At 35.6% G+C, this 18,372-nt stretch overlaps 3 protein-coding genes across 7 annotated transcripts; all 3 read left to right on the top strand.

Moving 5' to 3' along the window:
• The first annotated feature begins 46 nt into the window (after nucleotides 1–46).
• LOC125190400 (probable serine/threonine-protein kinase DDB_G0276461) lies at nucleotides 47–4,532 on the top strand. Its single transcript, XM_048087709.1, has 8 exons — nucleotides 47–213; nucleotides 1,119–1,614; nucleotides 2,059–2,224; nucleotides 2,312–2,362; nucleotides 2,490–2,672; nucleotides 2,806–2,905; nucleotides 3,117–3,892; nucleotides 3,972–4,532. The coding sequence occupies exons 2-8, from the start codon at nucleotides 1,151–1,153 to the stop codon at nucleotides 4,344–4,346; spliced, it is 2,115 nt and encodes a 704-aa protein (XP_047943666.1). The 5' UTR covers nucleotides 47–213; nucleotides 1,119–1,150; the 3' UTR covers nucleotides 4,347–4,532.
• Nucleotides 4,533–7,724: 3,192 nt separating this feature from the next.
• On the top strand, nucleotides 7,725–13,353 carry LOC125190842 (protein EMSY-LIKE 3-like). Of its 3 annotated transcripts, none has more exons than XR_007170973.1 (11): nucleotides 7,725–7,976; nucleotides 9,499–9,710; nucleotides 10,044–10,153; nucleotides 10,266–10,509; nucleotides 10,597–10,806; nucleotides 10,888–10,956; nucleotides 11,752–11,994; nucleotides 12,070–12,138; nucleotides 12,225–12,288; nucleotides 12,509–12,661; nucleotides 13,169–13,353. XR_007170973.1 is itself a non-coding variant. In XM_048088249.1 (10 exons), the coding sequence occupies exons 1-10, from the start codon at nucleotides 7,946–7,948 to the stop codon at nucleotides 12,553–12,555; spliced, it is 1,299 nt and encodes a 432-aa protein (XP_047944206.1). In that variant the 5' UTR covers nucleotides 7,725–7,945; the 3' UTR covers nucleotides 12,556–12,958. The 3 variants fall into 3 exon arrangements, 1 of the variants encoding a protein (XP_047944206.1); XR_007170972.1 differs by lacking the exon at nucleotides 13,169–13,353 and adding an exon at nucleotides 12,749–12,958; XM_048088249.1 differs by lacking the exon at nucleotides 13,169–13,353 and having other exon boundaries at nucleotides 12,509–12,958.
• Nucleotides 13,354–14,899: 1,546 nt separating this feature from the next.
• LOC125187542 (protein N-terminal asparagine amidohydrolase-like) lies at nucleotides 14,900–18,372 on the top strand. Of its 3 annotated transcripts, none has more exons than XM_048084152.1 (9): nucleotides 14,900–15,034; nucleotides 15,924–16,100; nucleotides 16,726–16,790; nucleotides 16,872–16,974; nucleotides 17,063–17,101; nucleotides 17,204–17,389; nucleotides 17,610–17,788; nucleotides 17,870–17,989; nucleotides 18,140–18,372. In XM_048084152.1, the coding sequence occupies exons 1-9, from the start codon at nucleotides 14,987–14,989 to the stop codon at nucleotides 18,264–18,266; spliced, it is 1,044 nt and encodes a 347-aa protein (XP_047940109.1). In that variant the 5' UTR covers nucleotides 14,900–14,986; the 3' UTR covers nucleotides 18,267–18,372. The 3 variants fall into 3 exon arrangements, with proteins under 3 accessions (XP_047940109.1, XP_047940110.1, XP_047940108.1); XM_048084153.1 differs by lacking the exon at nucleotides 14,900–15,034 and adding an exon at nucleotides 15,115–15,230; XM_048084151.1 differs by lacking the exon at nucleotides 14,900–15,034 and adding an exon at nucleotides 15,327–15,660.

The raw sequence follows: 18,372 nt of genomic DNA, 5'->3' as shown, positions 1-18,372 counted from the left end.
AAGGGAGCAGCCGAAAGCGAAGAACAAACCAGTAAACGCTTTCACCCCACGTTATAGTATATACGTACAAAAATTGTATACATCTTCGCCCTATTCACTCTGCACTCACAAATAGCACCTCTCAATTCATTGATTGAATTCTCAAATCACATTCCCCCGATTGCATCGCATCCAATTAATCGGACTGTTTCAGATCGAATTGTCTCTGCTAAGGTATATCGCGATGTTACGATTTCCAGCAAAGAAAAAAATGGTGTATAGCTGCTATTCGTGATCAGTTGATTTCCGTTCTAGATCTTGTGGATTTATTCGTTTAGTGTTTTTTTACTGCAATTTTTACCTGGTACTAAATTAATCAGCAGCTATGTAGCTGAAATCTCGCTCCGTAGCTCTTTTTCCCCACTAAGCGTAACTGTGTTTGTAACTTCATCGCCGGACTAGATAGGAAATTATTGAATCGGAAGCTATATGTATCTCTCAGTTTTTGGCCTGTTGCGGAATCCAAGGTTTAGTTTTGGTGGTAGAATCTACTTGGGCTGGTATAGATTTGTGCGGATCCATAGATAATATTTTCTGTAACTGGGTGTATGTTTAGATCTGCAAATATAGGAAAGTGAATGTATTTGTGTGTTTATACAGAATGTGTTGGTTTGCCTTGTTGGTCAGGAGGATTCCTTATGTGCTTTTGGCAAATGCTTGCAATCATGTTATGCTCGTTGCTGCCACAGATGTGGTTGTATTTGTATATGTTGATTTGATTTATACTTTAGGGAATCTTATCATTGGTGATGGCCTTGTGTAGTGAACCGTTATGTTAAGAAAGAGTCATCAGGTTCTTAAGATATGCGTGTATGCCTTTCTGTTGATGTGGCATTCCTTTTCTCAAGTCCAGTTTGTTGAACTCGATTATTTTAAATGTGTGGGTTGGTGAAGGTCAAGGTGGAGGTGAAATTCCTAGTACTAAGTTCCGAAAACAACCTGGAAGTTCTGATTTTTCTAAAGATTGTATTTGAAATCTCATTTTCCTTATAAATATGTGCCTACCCTGCAATTAATATTTAATGCGAGTTGATTTTTTACTGAATTTCCCCATTCATAATAATGATATCCCTTTGCAGCTGTTAATTTTTGTAAAGAATCATAAGGAGCCATGTGGAGATTCAAACCATTTGCACACAAAGAACAAACTGGGCTTGAAGGCCGTGTTATTGACATAGGCAATCTCAAAGTTCAGGTTCGCAATCTAATTGCGGAGGGTGGATTCTCCTGTGTTTATTTAGCTCGAGATGCAGTAAATGGCTTCAAACAGTATGCATTAAAACACATCATATGTAATGATGAAGAGTCCCAGGAGCTAGTGACAAAGGAAATTTCAGTTATGAAAACACTCACAGGCCACCCCAATGTTGTTACTCTTCTCGCTCATGCTGTCTTTGATATGGGCCGCACTAAAGAAGCTTTACTTCTCATGGAATATTGTGAGAAGTCCCTTGTTAATGTGCTGGAGAGCAGAGGAGCAGGATACTTTGAGGAGAAACAGGTCCTAACAATTTTCAGGGATATATGCAGTGCTGTCTTTGCAATGCATTGCCAGACTCCACCTATTGCTCACCGGTAATTGCTGTTTCACTTTTTTGTATGCAGAGGGATCTACCGTATATTCTGGAAGACGACTCTTTAGATTTTCTTCCAATATTCACATATCTTTCTGTTTATTTCTGCTGGCTCATTTTTTTCATGTGAGACTGTGAGTTGGTGCCTTGAGGCCCATTAAGTTAGGGAGGATGAGATAGAAGATATTTATGTTAAAATATGATAAGGATTTTAAGATAGTTAGTGTTGGCATTGAGAAAGGGTTATTATGAAGAATATGCTTAAATCGTGTATTGCTATGACCTCCTTGGTTTTAGGAAAATCTTTCAAAATTTTGATATGATGCTTCATTATCTGATTATTTATTGACAATTTGACATATAATTGTTTTTGTTCTTCGTTGCTGAAGAGGTTTAAGGATTTCTGTAATTTGGATTGCTAATAATTATGAGTTGCGTCATATAGAGATTTGAAGGCTGAGAATCTTTTGCTGGGGCCTGATGGCCTGTGGAAGTTGTGTGATTTCGGTAGCACTTCTACCAACCATAAGCGCTTTGAGAAACCTGAAGAAATGGGAATTGAGGAAGACAATATAAGGAAACACACAACACCTGCATATCGAGCCCCCGAGGTAGATGGAGGACCTTCTGTCACGATCTTATTCTTGTACTTCTCTATGGTATAACTATTGATTCTTCTCCCTCATTGATTGGCTTAGATGTGGGATCTGTTTCGGAGAGAACTTATAAACGAGAAGGTTGATATATGGGTAAGTTGACGAATTCCGAATTACATGATTTAGACCCAGCAAAATAATTAGTTAGGAACTTGGGAACATATCTTCACGAACTCGGTAAGTGCTTGATATGGAGTAATGGAGCTTTTGTTTTCTGTAGGCACTTGGGTGTCTCCTTTTCCGCATATGTTACTTGAAGTTAGCATTTGATGGTGAATCAAAGCTCCAAATTCTGAATGGGAACTATCGCATCCCAGATCAACCCAAGTACAATACATTGCTGATAGACCTTATCAGGGACATGCTTCAATCTTCCCCTGACGACAGACCAGATATCACGCAGGCAAGCATTTTGCTTGATTAGCCATTCATCCCCATGAACCTAGGTTAGTTGTAGATTTTGTGCCCGTGCCAATCATGAGGGCTGCAGTCGCATGTATTATTACTGATAACGTTATCTGCTTGCTTTTTTGCAGGTGTGGTTTCGTGTGAATGATCTTTTACCAGATGAACTGCAGAAATCATTACCTGATACGCCTCCGGAAATGCTACAGAACAGTACTGATACCTTCACAGGTAAGTGTACAGAATTTAGTGTTTGGTAATTTAGTAAAAATATAAACAAGAACTGTGATGGTGTACACCTATCAATCTGTTAGTTGACTCCAGAATGAATCTGATCAACATGTATAGAGGTGCATAGTTCTGAAATTTCAAAATTTGTTTTAATGTTCTGCTAGTGGTTCTTTGGATTTTAGGGTTTAATTGTATTATCCTACATCTTCAGGCACGACAAAGCCTGTAAACAAGCCTGTAAACAAGTCTAGTCCAATGCCTAGGAGGAGTCCTCCTCCTCCCCCATCATCTGAAGCACCCCGAAATGTGTCGTCAGCTCCAGCTAATTCTAGAATTGGTGAAAATGATGGACCTTTGGGTTCTTTCTGGGCCACTCTGCATGCAAAAGATTCAGAAGCCACAGACGAAAAGACCAAGCCAAAGTATGATGAAGACTTAACTGACCGTAGATCATCTGGAAAAGAGAAGGTCCGTCCTGATGAGCATCTTGCCTCTCGTGTAACTCCACAAAAAGAGCAAAGTTTTCGTTCTCCTCTTCAGAAGAATGTGCAGGGAGAATCAGTCAATAGGCCTGGTGATTACCCATCTGCGGACTTAAATCTGTTTCCTGATAGTTTGAACCATAATTCTGAAAGATTAAAACCATCCAAAGCTGAAGTTACACCTTCCTTTCAAAATGATGCGTTTAATACTTTTGTGGCTGAATTCGACGTTAGTAAACAAAGTCCAAACAATAACCATCGGAAACCAGAGAGAGAAGACATGTTAGAGGCTGAGGTTGAAAAGCTGAAGGAGCAGCTTGCGAATGTGAGTGCAGAGAAAACAGAAGTGACCTCTAAATATGAAAAGCTCTCGGCAATTTGTAAGTCACAGCGACAAGAGATACAAGACCTCAAGCATGCTCTAGCTGCAAGAACTCCATCACATAGTTCGGATTCCTCGAGAAACCTAAGTTCTCCTGGAGGCCAATCATCTACCACTCCACAGGTATTTTTTTGTTGGTCTTGAATGATCTTTCATGTTTGAATTTCAGCGCCTTACTCTTACATGTTCTTCATTTGAGTAGAATGAGAAGATAGAAGGTACAGTCTGGGAGCTTCAGGAGGGTTTCTTTGATCGGAGTTCTCCTAGCCCAGATTCTAAGCAGTGGCAGGCCTTTGCAGAGGCTCCCAAACCACAGGCCGCAGCAACATATAATACTTCAAAGTCTGTTAGAACGAGAAACGGTCAGCAGAACAAGCAGGCAGGAGGTGAACTGAATTCAGGTTCAAATTCTTGGGGATTTGGAACTGATAGTTTCAAGGTGGGGGTTCCAGCTGCTGCTAGCTCTAATAAGGTTAATGTGCCTGTTGGTGAATTAAATAATTCTCAGCGATTTGGTGAATCGAAGAGCAAAGACAGTAAGTTTGATTCCCAGCCTGCTGGATGGGCTGGTTTCTAGTTAATTAAGATGAGATATCACAAGTGAAATTGATATGTCAAGAAAGTGATACAGACAAGGAAAAAGAGCAGTTGTGTTGCTGGTGTTGAATATTTTGTTTTGTAATATATGATCCTGACACTTATGCATCTTCCATGGTTGCCTTCAATTTATTCAGCGAGTGGTGTTTGCACTCTGCTTTGATCTCTTGGAAGTTTTGGTTTTGCTATGTCGATTTTAGTTGGTGCTTGATTAAAGTATTCAAGTGTGCCTCGCTTTATTTAACTGTGAGAAATGAGAATTGTGTTGTGCAGACGACAAAGATCTCTTCTTGTCAACCATATACTCCGAAAAAATCATCCGAGAAAATTTGTTTCGACGCCTGCATATAAAATGTAAAAATAATTATTTACATTATTGACAGCAACTCTCGCTGGACCGGGGTTAAAACTTAAAACATCTTTAAGAGACCTCCAATGACATTACATTTTACAAGTTGCCGTAAAAATCCATATTACATTATCCAATGATTTTTCTATGTAGTTCCCACCTATCATTAATATTGAATTGAATAAAATAAAAAGATGCTGTGAAAGGGAATAACAGACATTAAACATGTTTTGTACTTGGTAGTAATAAGAAAATGATAAGAATATAATTACAGAATACATTCCGACATGCAATGTAAATGATGTTTGTACATAGACATAATGCTACGTTCGAGTATAGCATATGCATATGGTAGTAAAAGTCATATCAATTACACTATTACCATTAAACTAAATACGTATAAAAATGAAATATAACAGATAAATCAATTTTTTTTATAAAATAAAGTCTCTTTTGAAGCCGAGCAGTAAAATTTAAGTAAGTCAATAATATTTATATTCTTATGTGACCTATGTATCAATTGGTTTAATATTAAAGTTTAACTTCACAATATTAAATTAAAAGAGGTTCTAAAATTAAAGACGATACCTTGATGGATCGGTTTTGATTAAAGAATTAGAATCGGGTGTATTGATAACCCTCCTCTCTTACCTTATTATTTAATAATATATGAAATAAATATATGTGTATATATTTATGTGTGTGCCGTGTGTTTACCTTAAAGGAAATAAGTGGCGGTTGAATTGGACATAATAAAAAGAAGTTTAATAACTACCATGTAGTTATAAAACTTGAACAGACGCGTCAATTCATGAACAACCATATATTTCCTATATAAAGGGGTAATTGCATTCACAATAAAAAAAAAGAGGGAACTGAGACTTGTATGAGTATGTGTTCTCATGCATGGAAAATAATAGTAGTTACACATATAAGGTGTATATATACATTTGTGAGAATACATGTTTAAAGTAGTTGCATGTTATAAGAATCTCACGGCAATTACATGTATGTGATTAAGGCATTCACATACACACATGTATATATAAGGTTACTCTCGGTCCATATATATATATGATCACATCCTTATATATATAGGGGTGCGATCATATCATAACTCATATTTATGTGATAACCTAATAACCCTATCATTTTATGGGTCAAAAGTATCATTTTTATTAAAAATGATATTTATACACGATAAAATGATATTTTTTCAGCATGCATAAAATGATACTTTTATTCCATAAAATGATATTCTGTTTCATAAAATGATATTTTTTGTCCATAAAATGAGGGTTATTAGGTTATCACCATAATTATGGGTTATGATATGATCACATCCATATATATATATATATATATATATATATATATATATATCTCGAGTCTCATTATCCACAAACCCACTCTTAAAGACCGAACCACCGAACCCTATCAAATTAGGGTTTTTAGATCTAGTTCTTTATGGATGAGATTCACAAATTTATAAATTATTTTCTCCTTCATCACCAGTCTATTTTTATTCATCCGAAGGTAAATAAGTCATACTTACATGTTACGAAGATTTAACTTCGTCCAGAATATATTACTTCATTCTAGTAGGTTTTTACTTCATTTCAGTAGGTTTTTACTTCATTTCCAGTACGTAAATGTGGTTTTGCCGTCGCGTGCCGTTCTTTCTCTCTACAATATCTATCACCACCGCCATGGCGCTAATATGGTTTAATAAACACATGGAATAATATAATAAATTATTGGAATGAAGTATGCGTAGAAGCATTTGAAGTCCTACTGGAATGAAGTAAAATTTTATCCAATGAAGTAATAACGTTTCTGAATGAAGTATTAAACTTACTTGAATAAATTGCATATTTAAATGTTAATCAAGCAAAAACCCACGTCAATGAATTTGAATGAAGCATATGTTGAATCATTTCAAAACCTACTGGAAGCAAGTAAAAACGTGTTGTAGTTTCAAGGTATTACGTACATAATGAAGTAATAAACCTATACAATGAAGTAAAATGGGCTAGTAATGAAGCAGAAAAAATTTTCACAGCAGCACATCTCATAAAAAAACTAGATCTAATGGCCCAGATTTGGTCTCTAGTTCGGTCTTTAAAATTGGTTCGACATTGATCACAACTCTAGATCTATATTATATCTAAGGTTATTAATTCTTTATCCATCAAAAGAATCAAATTAAAGATTAAAGGTCAAAGATGGGATAACATCAATTATGGAAGATCCAATCAAAGATAGGACGAACATCAATGGGTGAATTTCAACCTCTACATCAAATGAAGAAAGCATGAATGGAAATTGATGATTTTATCTCCACTTATAGTATAAATGCTATGGTTGAATTAATTCAAATTTAGAATTAGATTTCATTATAGAAATCATTAAAGTATTGAGAAATGGCTAACATCAACATGTTGATTTTGCCAATTCCTTGAATGCGTTGTACAGGATTATATCTGAATACTACTTTTTGGATCTATTCTTCAATTAATCCTACACACTATGTATCTTAAATGCTTAAACATTCACAATGTAGAATGTATTGAAAGGTAGATATTCAATCATGTTTCGTACTTGGTTTTAATAACTGAGCAAAATAAATTCGAGTAAATGATAATGATATGGAGTAGTAATTAATAAAATACATCCGACATGCATAGTAAATGATGTACATATAGATAATGATATAATAGTAGTAAGTTAGACTATAGTAGACGACCATGACAATAAAAAATGTATAAAAATTATGATTTAATTAACTCCTTTCAATAATTATGCAATTAACCAAAATTTAATTATGATTTAAGTAGCAATTTTTTTTCTTTATTAATTTAATTGTTATGAGTGTTATGATAAAAGATGAAAGGTAAAAAGAAAAAAAAGTTCCATGATTCTCGTACTTGAAACCACACGTGGGAAACGACTCCAGAAACGGATTTCAAAACCCTGTTCTCTATTGAATACAATAACCTATTTGACGTCCGCGTACATCTCCCTCCCAACACACGCACTCACTCACTCTCAAGCTCGCTAATTGTACACCCGAATTCGATCCCTCGTATACGCTTATTGCTTTAACTCGCCGAATTAGCAACATTCTCGAGATTTTTCTGCGCGGCGGTTGCAATTATTGGAGTTGCTTCTAGGGTTTCGTAGCTCATAGCTATAACCAATTGCTAATCCTCGATCTCCAGAAGCTACTTATGGATGAATATGGGCCTTACGACAGTAGCGGTGAGTAATTGAGTAGAAATTTTCACCTTTCCGTTTTTATCTGTGTTTATCGGGAATCAGTTTTGGTTTTATTGGGATTTGTAAATCAAGTTGGGGTTAGGGTTTGCGAAGTTATGTGCATTGTTGTGTGGATATCTTTTAATTCGACTGGGATTAGTCAACTCGTACAATTGCACATTGGGAATGGTTATTCTTGAATTTTTACTTTAAAGAATGGATTTTGGGAATGTTTCATTTGGTTTCTATTCATCTAAACAGTAGAATGATTTATCGGGTATCTTGCTGATTATTCATGCATATATACTGCAGCATAGTCTGAATATTTTTGATTCTGAGGTTATTACTTCAGCTTCGGCAATGCTTTATTTTGAAAGTGTAAGCCAGTACAGAAACAAAAATGGCGATTATGTTACTCATTTTGCATAAGGAGCATTTTGAGCCCACTTTTTGCTTTGGTTTTGTCTAACTGGCTACATGATGGACTTGGCCTTATTGCGATGATATATCAGTCAGCAAGTTTATATTTGATAAAAGTATCGGTGTGAGTACTGAACTTATTTTTTGAAGAGTCTCAAGCAGTTATTGTAATTTATGAACATGATGGGGTGTTGTTATGCATCTTGGCACAAATTCTAATAGTTCTAGTGGCAATTTTCCTCAATGTCAATGCCCCTATCTGCACTATCCTTTTCGGGGCGTGTTTCTTCCATTTTAGAGTGTAACTGGTTGCCATCATTTGAAACAAAATGTCACCGTCCATTATCAAGCCAAATGCACATCCAGGAATAGTTTTATGACGCAGCGTTGATTTATCTAGGAGCTACCATCTATATATGCATCCCACAATGCCATTTGTGCAATGCAAATTGAAATCCTTAAATGTAACGTCAGCCAATTATTATTTGTTTACCTATGTCTATGAAAAATTAGGTTCAAGCACAGGTTTTTAAACGGAACTATTTGCTCATTACATATTTTTGTTTTGTACGGTACAGAGATATGTAATCACAGATGCAAATGCCATTATTGATTTAGAAAACTAGGTTTCCAGATCCTTGTTTGTCCAGTCATCTGTGGGATCATCGATGCTGAAATATAGTAAGACGTGAGACATGAATCATCGTATCACCTTTAACTCAAAATTGGTGATCGGTATGCTGGCTTTACTTAATATTTGTATTGGGGGTGATCTGCAATTAATCGGACAGACTATCCCAGTTGTTTATCATTAATTTTTAGTTTACCAATCCTTAGGCTATGGACTGCGAAAATTAAATTTCTTTTTTCTTTTCATAATGGAATCAGTGTGTTGTCTTTCCTTTTTATGAGAATTCACACAATCAATCATCAATCTCATTCCTCACCTTGTAGTTCTATATTCCTAAGTAATGGGGTAGATCAAGAGCAACAGTTATGATTAGTATTCGAAGGGCCTGAGTACTATTTTTATGGACTTAGTCTTAGAAATGAGATTTGAGGGATCTGAATGTCCTCTCTTCTTTTCATTTTGGTGTTTCTTCAGGAACTGATGATGATTTCCCCCCACCACATCAAAATAGAATGTCAAGAGGAGGTCGCATTTCTGGTAATGGAAGGCCTACTGCTGTTGGTTCTATGCCATATACCAGGATGTATGAAGAGACTGATATGGAAGCTAAAATTCACCAGCTTGAGCAAGAAGCATACAGTTCAGTTCTAAGAGCCTTTAAAGCTCAAGCTGATGCCATTTCTTGGGTAAACCTATATTCTTATAAATATATTTTTTCAGTGGATAAAATGGTACTCCCTCCGTTCCACAGTAACAGAGGCATTTCGTTTTGAGCACTCATTTTGAAAAAATAATAATAAATAGTTAAAGTGGAGAAAGAGTAAAGTAATAGAGAGAATATTGTAGGTAAGACTTTTCACTACATTATTCTCCCTCTTACTTTACTCTCTCTCCACTTTAACTATTTATTATCATTTTTTCAAAACGAGAGCTCAAAACGAAACGCCTCTATTACTGTGGAACGGAGGGAGTATATATTCTTATGATCAGTTTAAATGACATTTAAATCTATATTTCAGGAGAAGGAAGGTTTAATTACTGAGCTTAGGAAAGAATTAAGATTATCAAATGAAGAGCACAGGGACCTTCTAAACAGGGTTAATGCAGATGAAACAATTCGAAGAATAAGGTTTTATAAGCGAGAAAGAGTTTTGTTTACTTACTGTAATAGAACGTATGAGTTAATTAATCTGATGAAATGACTTTTATGTTTCCATCCAAAATTTGGGAAACAACATCAGGGAATGGAGACAGTCAGGTGTTTCTGTGCACAATGCTACTCAAGCAAGCCGTGAACCAGTACCTAGTCCATCCATCTCAGCTTCTCGAAAGAAGCAGAAGATGGGTTCCTCAATACCTTCTCAGTCCTTTGGTGGGCCAACTCCTTCTTTCCACCCTCAATCAATGGGTGCAGCTAACCAGCCATCTTCATCAGCAGCAAAGCGTGGACCCATGATGGGTGCGAAAGGCAAAAAGCATAAATCAGTGAGTTATATGTTTCACAGTTAAACTACTAATGTTAGACATCTTTTTTTTTTCCTAATTTAGTTTGTAACATGTTCTACTTTGCAGATGCCTCCTGGTGCATCTTCAATGAAAATGCAGTATCCTTCCGGTCCAGCTGGAAGAGGTCAATTTAGTAACCGTATTGCTGGTGGCCTTGCAACTGAACCTGTAGAAGGAGCATCATTTGATTCGTTGATCGGAAGGAAAGTCAGAACTAGATGGCCTGATGATAATAACTTCTATGAAGCTGTTATAACTAATTATAATCCTATTGAGGTATATCTAACTCGTAATGGTATATGAACTACCTTAACATTTATTTGATTCTCAATGTGTCTCCATATGCTCTTTCTTCAGGGACGACATTGTCTTGTTTACGATCTAGGTACTACTCATGAGACAATAGAGTGGGTTGACCTTACTGAGGTAGATACATGCCTTGTATTCTTTCATATAACATTTTGCTATTTTGTTTGAAAGTTATATTTATTTTAAATATACCTTTGGCATTCTTTGTTTTAACCTGTGAGATAGAATGTAGAAACACATTAAACTGAAACCAGATACTCCTTTATATAGGTTTCATGAGCGAGATGCTTCATGCGTTGATGATTTAAAAAAGTCTTGTGTGAAAATTTAATACCTGATACTATGATAACGGTACATGTATTTTCTACAGTTACCTTTGAAACCTTTGATAAGAATCAAATGGCTACATAGACTTTTGCTTTGAGTAAGCTTAATTGAAGACTACTTTCTACTTTATGTTGGAAGCAAATAAAGAATGCTGAACATCTTCAACACCCCTAACTCGATAGACTGTTTAAAACTGAATTTTGTTGAAAAAAAACTCTCCATGAATCTTCACTTTTGATTATGCATCAATTTGTTGCATCTCTAGGCCAAGTTTGAATTGTGTTCATACAAGTTATTGATCAAGCCAGTAATAGGTTTCTGCTCTTAGTTCTTACTGATTTTTCCATGAAACAAATGCAACACAGTTGCCCTTTGTTGCTGTACCACAAGGTTTCTGATGATTGTGTATCATTGTCAATCTGTGTTTTCTATTGTAATGTACACTTGTATTATTACTGACATGTTCCAATGTATGCATGTGCAACATGACTTTGATAATCTTGCCAAGATTGCATGTTGGAGGATGATGATGATGATACTTCACACTGGAATGAGAGTCATATATTATCGATATTATCTTTGCAGATTTCTCCAGAAGACATACAGTGGGAAGGCGAAGACCCTGGAATTTCTCATCATGGTGGTTATGGCGGACCAGGTCATGGACCGAATAGACATCTTGGACGGGATAGTGCTCCAGGTGCTGGAAGAGGGCGGACAATGGTGAAAGGTCAATCCAGGAAGGACTTCCAACCATCACAGAATGGCATCGGAAAGAAGGGACCAGATGACATTCAGTTGCTTCACACTGATACTCTAATTAAGGAGGTATAAAGTTAGAGTCTACTTCATACTCACTGTTATGGTGGTCTGTGTTTATTGACTAGCATTAAACTGTGGCAGGTAGAGAGAGTTTTTAGTTCTAATCATCCAGACCCTGTAGAGATAGAGAAGGCAAAGAAAGTGCTCAAGGTTTGAGAATTGAGAATGATACTTTGTTTGTTATTTTAGTTGTTTCTGTATGTAAGAAGCTGTAGTCTAATCTTTTGAAAAAACAGGAGCATGAACAATCTCTTACTGAGGCAATTGCAAGGCTCGGTGATTTATCTGATGGTGAAAGTGGTATGTTAAGTAAATTGTTAATTTTGATTTAATAAAAGCTGCGTGCTTATTTCTTTTTCGTGACATAGTTTGGAATTTTGTCATTCATTCTCTGCAGCATGTTGTGTTTTTAACCTTTATACTCTTCGCCAGTACATGTGTGCCTTTTGGGGTTATAGTTTGTGGTTTTAACCTTTATTATACTCTACGCCATTCCTTACTTCTTCCTAATATCCTACAGATGAGGGTGGCCGTTTTTCACATGCACAAGGAATGGATAGGGAATGACAAACATCATTGAAATTATTGGAGATATGGATAGAAAAGAGATATAGTGAATTGCCCGCTAGTGCTGGCGACAAAGGTCTTTTTCTAACTGTCATGCATCAACATGGTAAAGTTCCAGCTTTGACGTTAGGATTTTGTTGTACAATTCCATAATTCAGCTAAGCTTCCTAACATTTGTTTCATTGTAGTTTAGGCAAAAGCCATAGCAGGTCGGTTGCCCCTTCATTAATTGGATAGTGCTAGTGTGCGTATATGTTCATTAACAGTTGTCATTAAGATGTAGTCATGTAAAAAATTGTGTTCATGTTGAGTTTTAGCTTCTCTCTTATTTAAAAATTTTGGCATCGACAATGATGGGCTGTTATTGAATAATAGCCAAAGGCATAGATAAGTGTTTATTATATATGCCGGCCTTCTATGATGTTTTCAAGCCACTTATCGTATCTGAATGCTTGGCTAGTGAAGGGTGGCTGCTCCAGAATGCAACTATTGATTTGTCACGGTTTGTTATGTTGAAATATGCAACCGTTTATTTTCCATAGTTGCGCAGCTGATTATTCGAATGTTAGGTGAAAGCTGATGAAATTGAGGCCATTATGTGATATGGTTGCAGGTCTTCATATGTTCACCATCTAGTGATTCGGACATTGTTTTGTACTAGTAGTAATTTATTTGGTCAATATGTAATTGGTAAATCGAAGTCAAACAAGGACCTCAATTTGTTCCGGGGGTGTTTGAAGGTATGACCATCTTCGGTCAAGAATCAATGCAATGATTGAATTGATGTAGTTTGATGAATTTCATCACCTAATCCAATCTGTTTAAGGGGGTATTGGTCGAAATACTATTAGAACATCTCCAACAAGGAAAGATAAATGGAAGAGGTATATCATCTATTTACCTTCCCAAAATGTGAAATATATCCTTTCAAAAAGTAACTCATTCCAACGAAAAAAAGGTATATAGGAAGGTAAATGATTTTTTAAAAATAAAATAATACTACAAAATACATTAAAAAATATAAAGTGTAATACCATCTCAAATACCTTCCTCCTTGGAGAATGATTTTTTATGAAAAGTAGGCAAATATGGTAATTATAAGATTTTACTTCTCCATTGATGGAGAGGTAAAAGATACCTCTTCAAAATGAGAAAAGGTATAATACCTTCTCAAATACCTCTCCCATTGGAGAATGATTGTTTATGCAAAAAAAGTAAATATGGTAGTTATCTAACTTTACCTCTCCATTTACCTCTCCTCTTGGAGATGCTCTTACTATTAACTTTGGTAAATTTTGAAATTCAATTTTAAAAGTTTTGCGATTCCCCATAACAAGTGTTTCCGGCTATGATTGAGCCGGCCAAAAAGTGTACTCTATCCGTCCTATAAAAATATGAGCATTTTTTATTTTCGTTCATCTTACAAAAATATTGTATCACACTTTTGAAATGTCATCTCAATTTATTTTTCTTATACATCAACTTATTTATAACTTATACCACTATTAAACACTTATAATAATGAGAGTCTCACTATCAACTAATACTATTGCTTTAACTACTTTCTCATCATCTCTTGCTTATCAATTTTGCCTTAATTTTTGTGTCATATCAATATTGCTCATATTTTTATAAAATATGAAGAGAGTATTATACAAATATTTTTATTTTTAAAGACACATTTAAATATGGGAAATACTAACAAATACGTATTCGATTATAAAAGTTGAAACCCAGGTCATCATGTATGCAGTAGTACTACTATACATAGGGGTGGGTAGGTACGGTATACCTTACCGAAACCACCATACCGTATACCTAACCGTAAATACGGTATACGAAAAAGTCATACATTTACCTTACCAAAGTTTTCGGTATATCTTACTTTGTGGTAAATCCGACTTTCAACATCAATTCAAATAGAAAATTAGAGTTTTTAGAATATTATTTATATTTTATAATTTTAAAAATGAATTAAATAGTAGGAGTATAATTTATTCATAATTATATTTATATTTCACAATAGATTTTATAATTTAAAAATATATGAAATATATTTTATATATAATTGTGTTTATATTTTTGTGGTATATACCTTAGTTTACGGTATATACCTTAATTTACGGTATATACCGAATTTCGGTATGCAGCGGTATACCGCGGTATTTGAAAATTCATAGCGTTACCTTACGGAATCTTTCGGTAAGGTATCATACCGTACCGAAAATCACGGTATACCGAAAATTCGATATTTTTAATATTTTTTCGATAAGATAAGACCAGTATTTTAGTATTTAAGTATTTTTCCCCGGCTCTAACTATACACACAAGTTGCGCACATATTCTCTAATTCATAAATCAGGTAGTATATGATTAGCTTCTTCCTGACTCAAAATCTTGTTCAACGCAAACGCATTTCAACACAATCACCATGATTGTTGTGGGCGGAGTTCCTTTTGCTCCAGAGGACTCATCCCAGGTCTTCATCACTCTCCTTTCCACCTCCTTTTTCTTTTTATATAAAATCACAAACCAACTAGTCTGAAAACAAGTTTCGATTCTCCTAGTTTTCAGCCGCAGATGAGTTCCGCAGTCTTAATTGATGCCTTGTCTGATAAAAACTCAGTCTTTTCATTGTGTTATGGACTCTTTTTTTAATCGTGATGTCAGATGTGGTGCGTTTGTTTTGTTTATGGCAAGGGAATTTTAATTTCATTTCCACGTTTTTCCTGCACTTGGGTCGTTTCTGAATTGCTGAATCTCTGATTTAATGTGCAAGAGAAGCTGAGAAAGAAGATTGATGCTTGTCTTCGTTTTGTGATTGTGATTGTGAATCTTTCTTCTTTTGAAAAAAACAACTGTGACTGTGAACCCTATGTTGGGGATCTAGACTGGTGTGGAATTTGATAGTCATGGAAATGCTGGATTGCAGAGTGAATAAAGGATGATGTTGTACAAGGAAAATTTGAAGTTCCTGCTGAAACTCAATCTTGAAAATGTTAGCCAATATTCATGATGAAGTAACTACATTAAATGTGCCTTGATCCCGTATCTTTTATCGTAGATACTCAGCTTATGCTTACTGGGAAGCTGGGGAGAAATGAAGTATGTGTATGTATTATGTAATCTTATGTCTAGAATTAGCTACTATTTCTGACAATCCTAACTAGTTGGATTTTGCATTGCTGTTGAATGATTATTTTATACTATACGTCTAACACTATATACATAAGAATGCTCGAATGTAAAAGATGAACCTGCTTCTGATATTCTTTCTAGAACAATGTCCTTGTATTTGTTGGTCTGTCTACACTTTAACTTCTACCTTTGCTGACTATTAGTTTCTGATATTTTGAATCAATAAATAGGGTATGGATACTTTAGTTGCTCTAATGGAGCACCCTCTTTTGGTGTCTGCATCGGAGTCCTTCAGATCTATGCAAGAGAAGAGGATCTCACTTTCTGAAAACTCTTGCTCAAAAAGCAGTAAATGGGTCTACCTCTTCCAAAGTGAATTTGCAACTGTTGACCCAGCGCTTGTGGATGTATGTCGTTCTTATTGGTCTGGTTAAAATTTGAAATACGATAGTGTTTTGTATGCGTTATCCTTTGCTGTTGATTCTTGCTATTGATGCATGCGACTGAAATTTCAAAAGTCGAATAGTCTTGAGTGGGAACTGTTGTGCAGAAAACTTAATATCAATAATTATTCTTTGATCTTCGCTTGAAGGAGTCAGAGAAATTTTTAACATCAAGTAGTTAATTCTTTGTGATGGACTGACTTTTTATATCCTTTTGGGAGTATTCTCTTCAGATTTCTACCACTCTGTTCTATGAATTAGTATAACTTACTTGTTGAACAATTTCTTTCCATTTGATTTTTACTTTTTGCTTAAAGAGTATTGTTGTGATATGTTCTTGTGTATTCTTAATGCACAGAGCATTTCTATCCTAAATCAGTGAGGGAGAGGGATGCTTATCTAGATGTCAATGTGTTTCTGCCCTCCGCTTGATAAAATTTATCAAATTTGAATACCTGGTTCATGTTATTATATCTCTCTTCTTGTACCTAAAAGAGTTTCAGAAATCTTTCTATTTTCCTGTCCAATTGTTCATTTGCTTTGATATCTGCTTCTCACATCTTTGTTCACAATTTTTCCTTGTCTCAAGTTAGTTGGTACCGACGAAGCAACAACTTGTGTAGGTATTGCCATAAGAAACAGCAAAAGTGGAATGTAAGTGCTAACATGAAGCCAGTTTCTGATATGCATATCCAGTACTGTTGTGGATATCATCTGCAATTGTGATATTTGCAGGATATCTGTTGCTCATATGGATATCCCAAGAGTTGTTGATGGTGGCCTAAATCAGATGCTATCTTTAGTTGCCGACCATGAGGATTCTGATGCTCCGTTGGATGTATGCCATTTTCGTGCTCATTTCGGATTCATATTTGAACTATCGGTCATTCTCTAGGTGTAACTTCTGCAAGGTCATGCTTTGGCAGGTGCATCTGGTGGGTGGTTTCGACGACATCTCATCTCAAGTATGGCCACATTTCCATGTTTCCTGTGTTTTTTACTGTCCCCTTCTTCTTGTGTTATTTACTATTGATTTAGTTACATTGTTTTTTGAAACTTTAATGCAGCAATCATATCTTGATGCAAAACGCCGAATCAAATCAGAAGGCTATTCCTATCCTTTGTGTGCTAAGATAGTCGATGCTCTAAGGAATAGGAGTGAGAAATTTCAGATCCAAACTCTCCATGTGCTTGGGCATAACACCAAATGGGACTCTGAAGGGATTGGATACCCCATTTTCCATGGATTTGTGGTTAGCCTCAGCTATTGAATATCTATAATTATATCATTTTGCCTATGTGTTTATCTGAAGCTTATTTTCTCAGAAATCTGTTTATGATTGTTCGTAAAGAAAACTTTGTAGGATAATTTCATCGTGCATTTTGAATACTTCCTAAAAGTATCTTTTTGGTTATAATTCATTGTTTCTTTTCTTTATTTTTTTTTGTATAATGATAGATTGTTATCGGCAGGTGGAAACCTCGAATGGATCCATCAGCCCTGCAAGCTTTGATGGAACTTCAAGATGCCCTGATGATATTATCCGTAGAATTCGAGTGACTGCATCTTTTGAGGATCCTAATTGGAGGGGCAAGCTGCTGGATACATATGACACTAGCACTGACCAGTTTGTTATTGCTCCGTGCGCTTGGTAACTTCATTGTCTTGCCTGCACTTTGGTGTAGATTAAGTCATGTTACCGTCCATATCAATAATTTAGTGTCTTTTCCAGGAGCATACGACAGAAAAACATCGCCCTGGCCCTGCAAAACCTTTCTGATGAAGAAATACTACTTTCTTGTTCTTCTTCACCCTCTGCTGAGGGTCCTGATTTTGTCGATAATGAAAGAAGGTAAATACGTAGCGTATAATAGCTTAAAGCCTCCAAAAATGATTTGAGAAACCCTGGATGGTGAATTAATATTTAGTTGAATTTGAAACAAACTTGTATCTACAATGCATTAGTAATTGCAGAAAAAGTAACTGCTGATTTGTTGTCCAGGAAGTGGAACTACTTGATCAGACACCCTGATTGGAGAGAAGCTTTTCCGTCAAAGGCGCCTCGTCTATTCCAGAGGACTGCACACGGAGCCTGGGCTCAGACTGTAAGGGACGACATTCAAAACTAGCTACCACCCGGATTTTTCGCAATTATATTGTAATTATTGAATTATGTAGAAGACCTGATGATTTAACTTCTGCTAATAATGGCTTTAGATTATTTTATGAGGATAA

Source organism: Salvia hispanica, chromosome 5, assembly GCF_023119035.1.
Source record: "Salvia hispanica cultivar TCC Black 2014 chromosome 5, UniMelb_Shisp_WGS_1.0, whole genome shotgun sequence".
NCBI classification, from domain to species: Eukaryota; Viridiplantae; Streptophyta; class Magnoliopsida; order Lamiales; family Lamiaceae; genus Salvia; species Salvia hispanica.
This window is presented reverse-complemented; position numbering and strand designations above follow the sequence as displayed.

Excerpts from the sequence above, each read along its gene's own strand:
- LOC125190842 (XM_048088249.1), top strand. The coding sequence starts at position 7,946 with ATGGATGAATATGGGCCTTACGACAGTAGCG. Across the intron at positions 9,711-10,043 it reads AAGCTGATGCCATTTCTTGG|GAGAAGGAAGGTTTAATTAC; the intron begins GTAAACCTATAT and ends TCTATATTTCAG. Across the intron at positions 10,154-10,265 it reads GAAACAATTCGAAGAATAAG|GGAATGGAGACAGTCAGGTG; the intron begins GTTTTATAAGCG and ends AAACAACATCAG.
- LOC125187542 (XM_048084151.1), top strand. The coding sequence starts at position 15,589 with ATGTGCCTTGATCCCGTATCTTTTATCGTAGATACTCAGCTTATGCTT. Across the intron at positions 15,661-15,923 it reads GGAAGCTGGGGAGAAATGAA|GGTATGGATACTTTAGTTGC; the intron begins GTATGTGTATGT and ends ATCAATAAATAG. Across the intron at positions 17,990-18,139 it reads TTTGTCGATAATGAAAGAAG|GAAGTGGAACTACTTGATCA; the intron begins GTAAATACGTAG and ends TTTGTTGTCCAG.
- LOC125190400 (XM_048087709.1), top strand. The coding sequence starts at position 1,151 with ATGTGGAGATTCAAACCATTTGCACACAAAGAACAAACTGGGCTTGAA. Across the intron at positions 1,615-2,058 it reads ACTCCACCTATTGCTCACCG|AGATTTGAAGGCTGAGAATC; the intron begins GTAATTGCTGTT and ends TGCGTCATATAG. Across the intron at positions 2,673-2,805 it reads ACAGACCAGATATCACGCAG|GTGTGGTTTCGTGTGAATGA; the intron begins GCAAGCATTTTG and ends GCTTTTTTGCAG.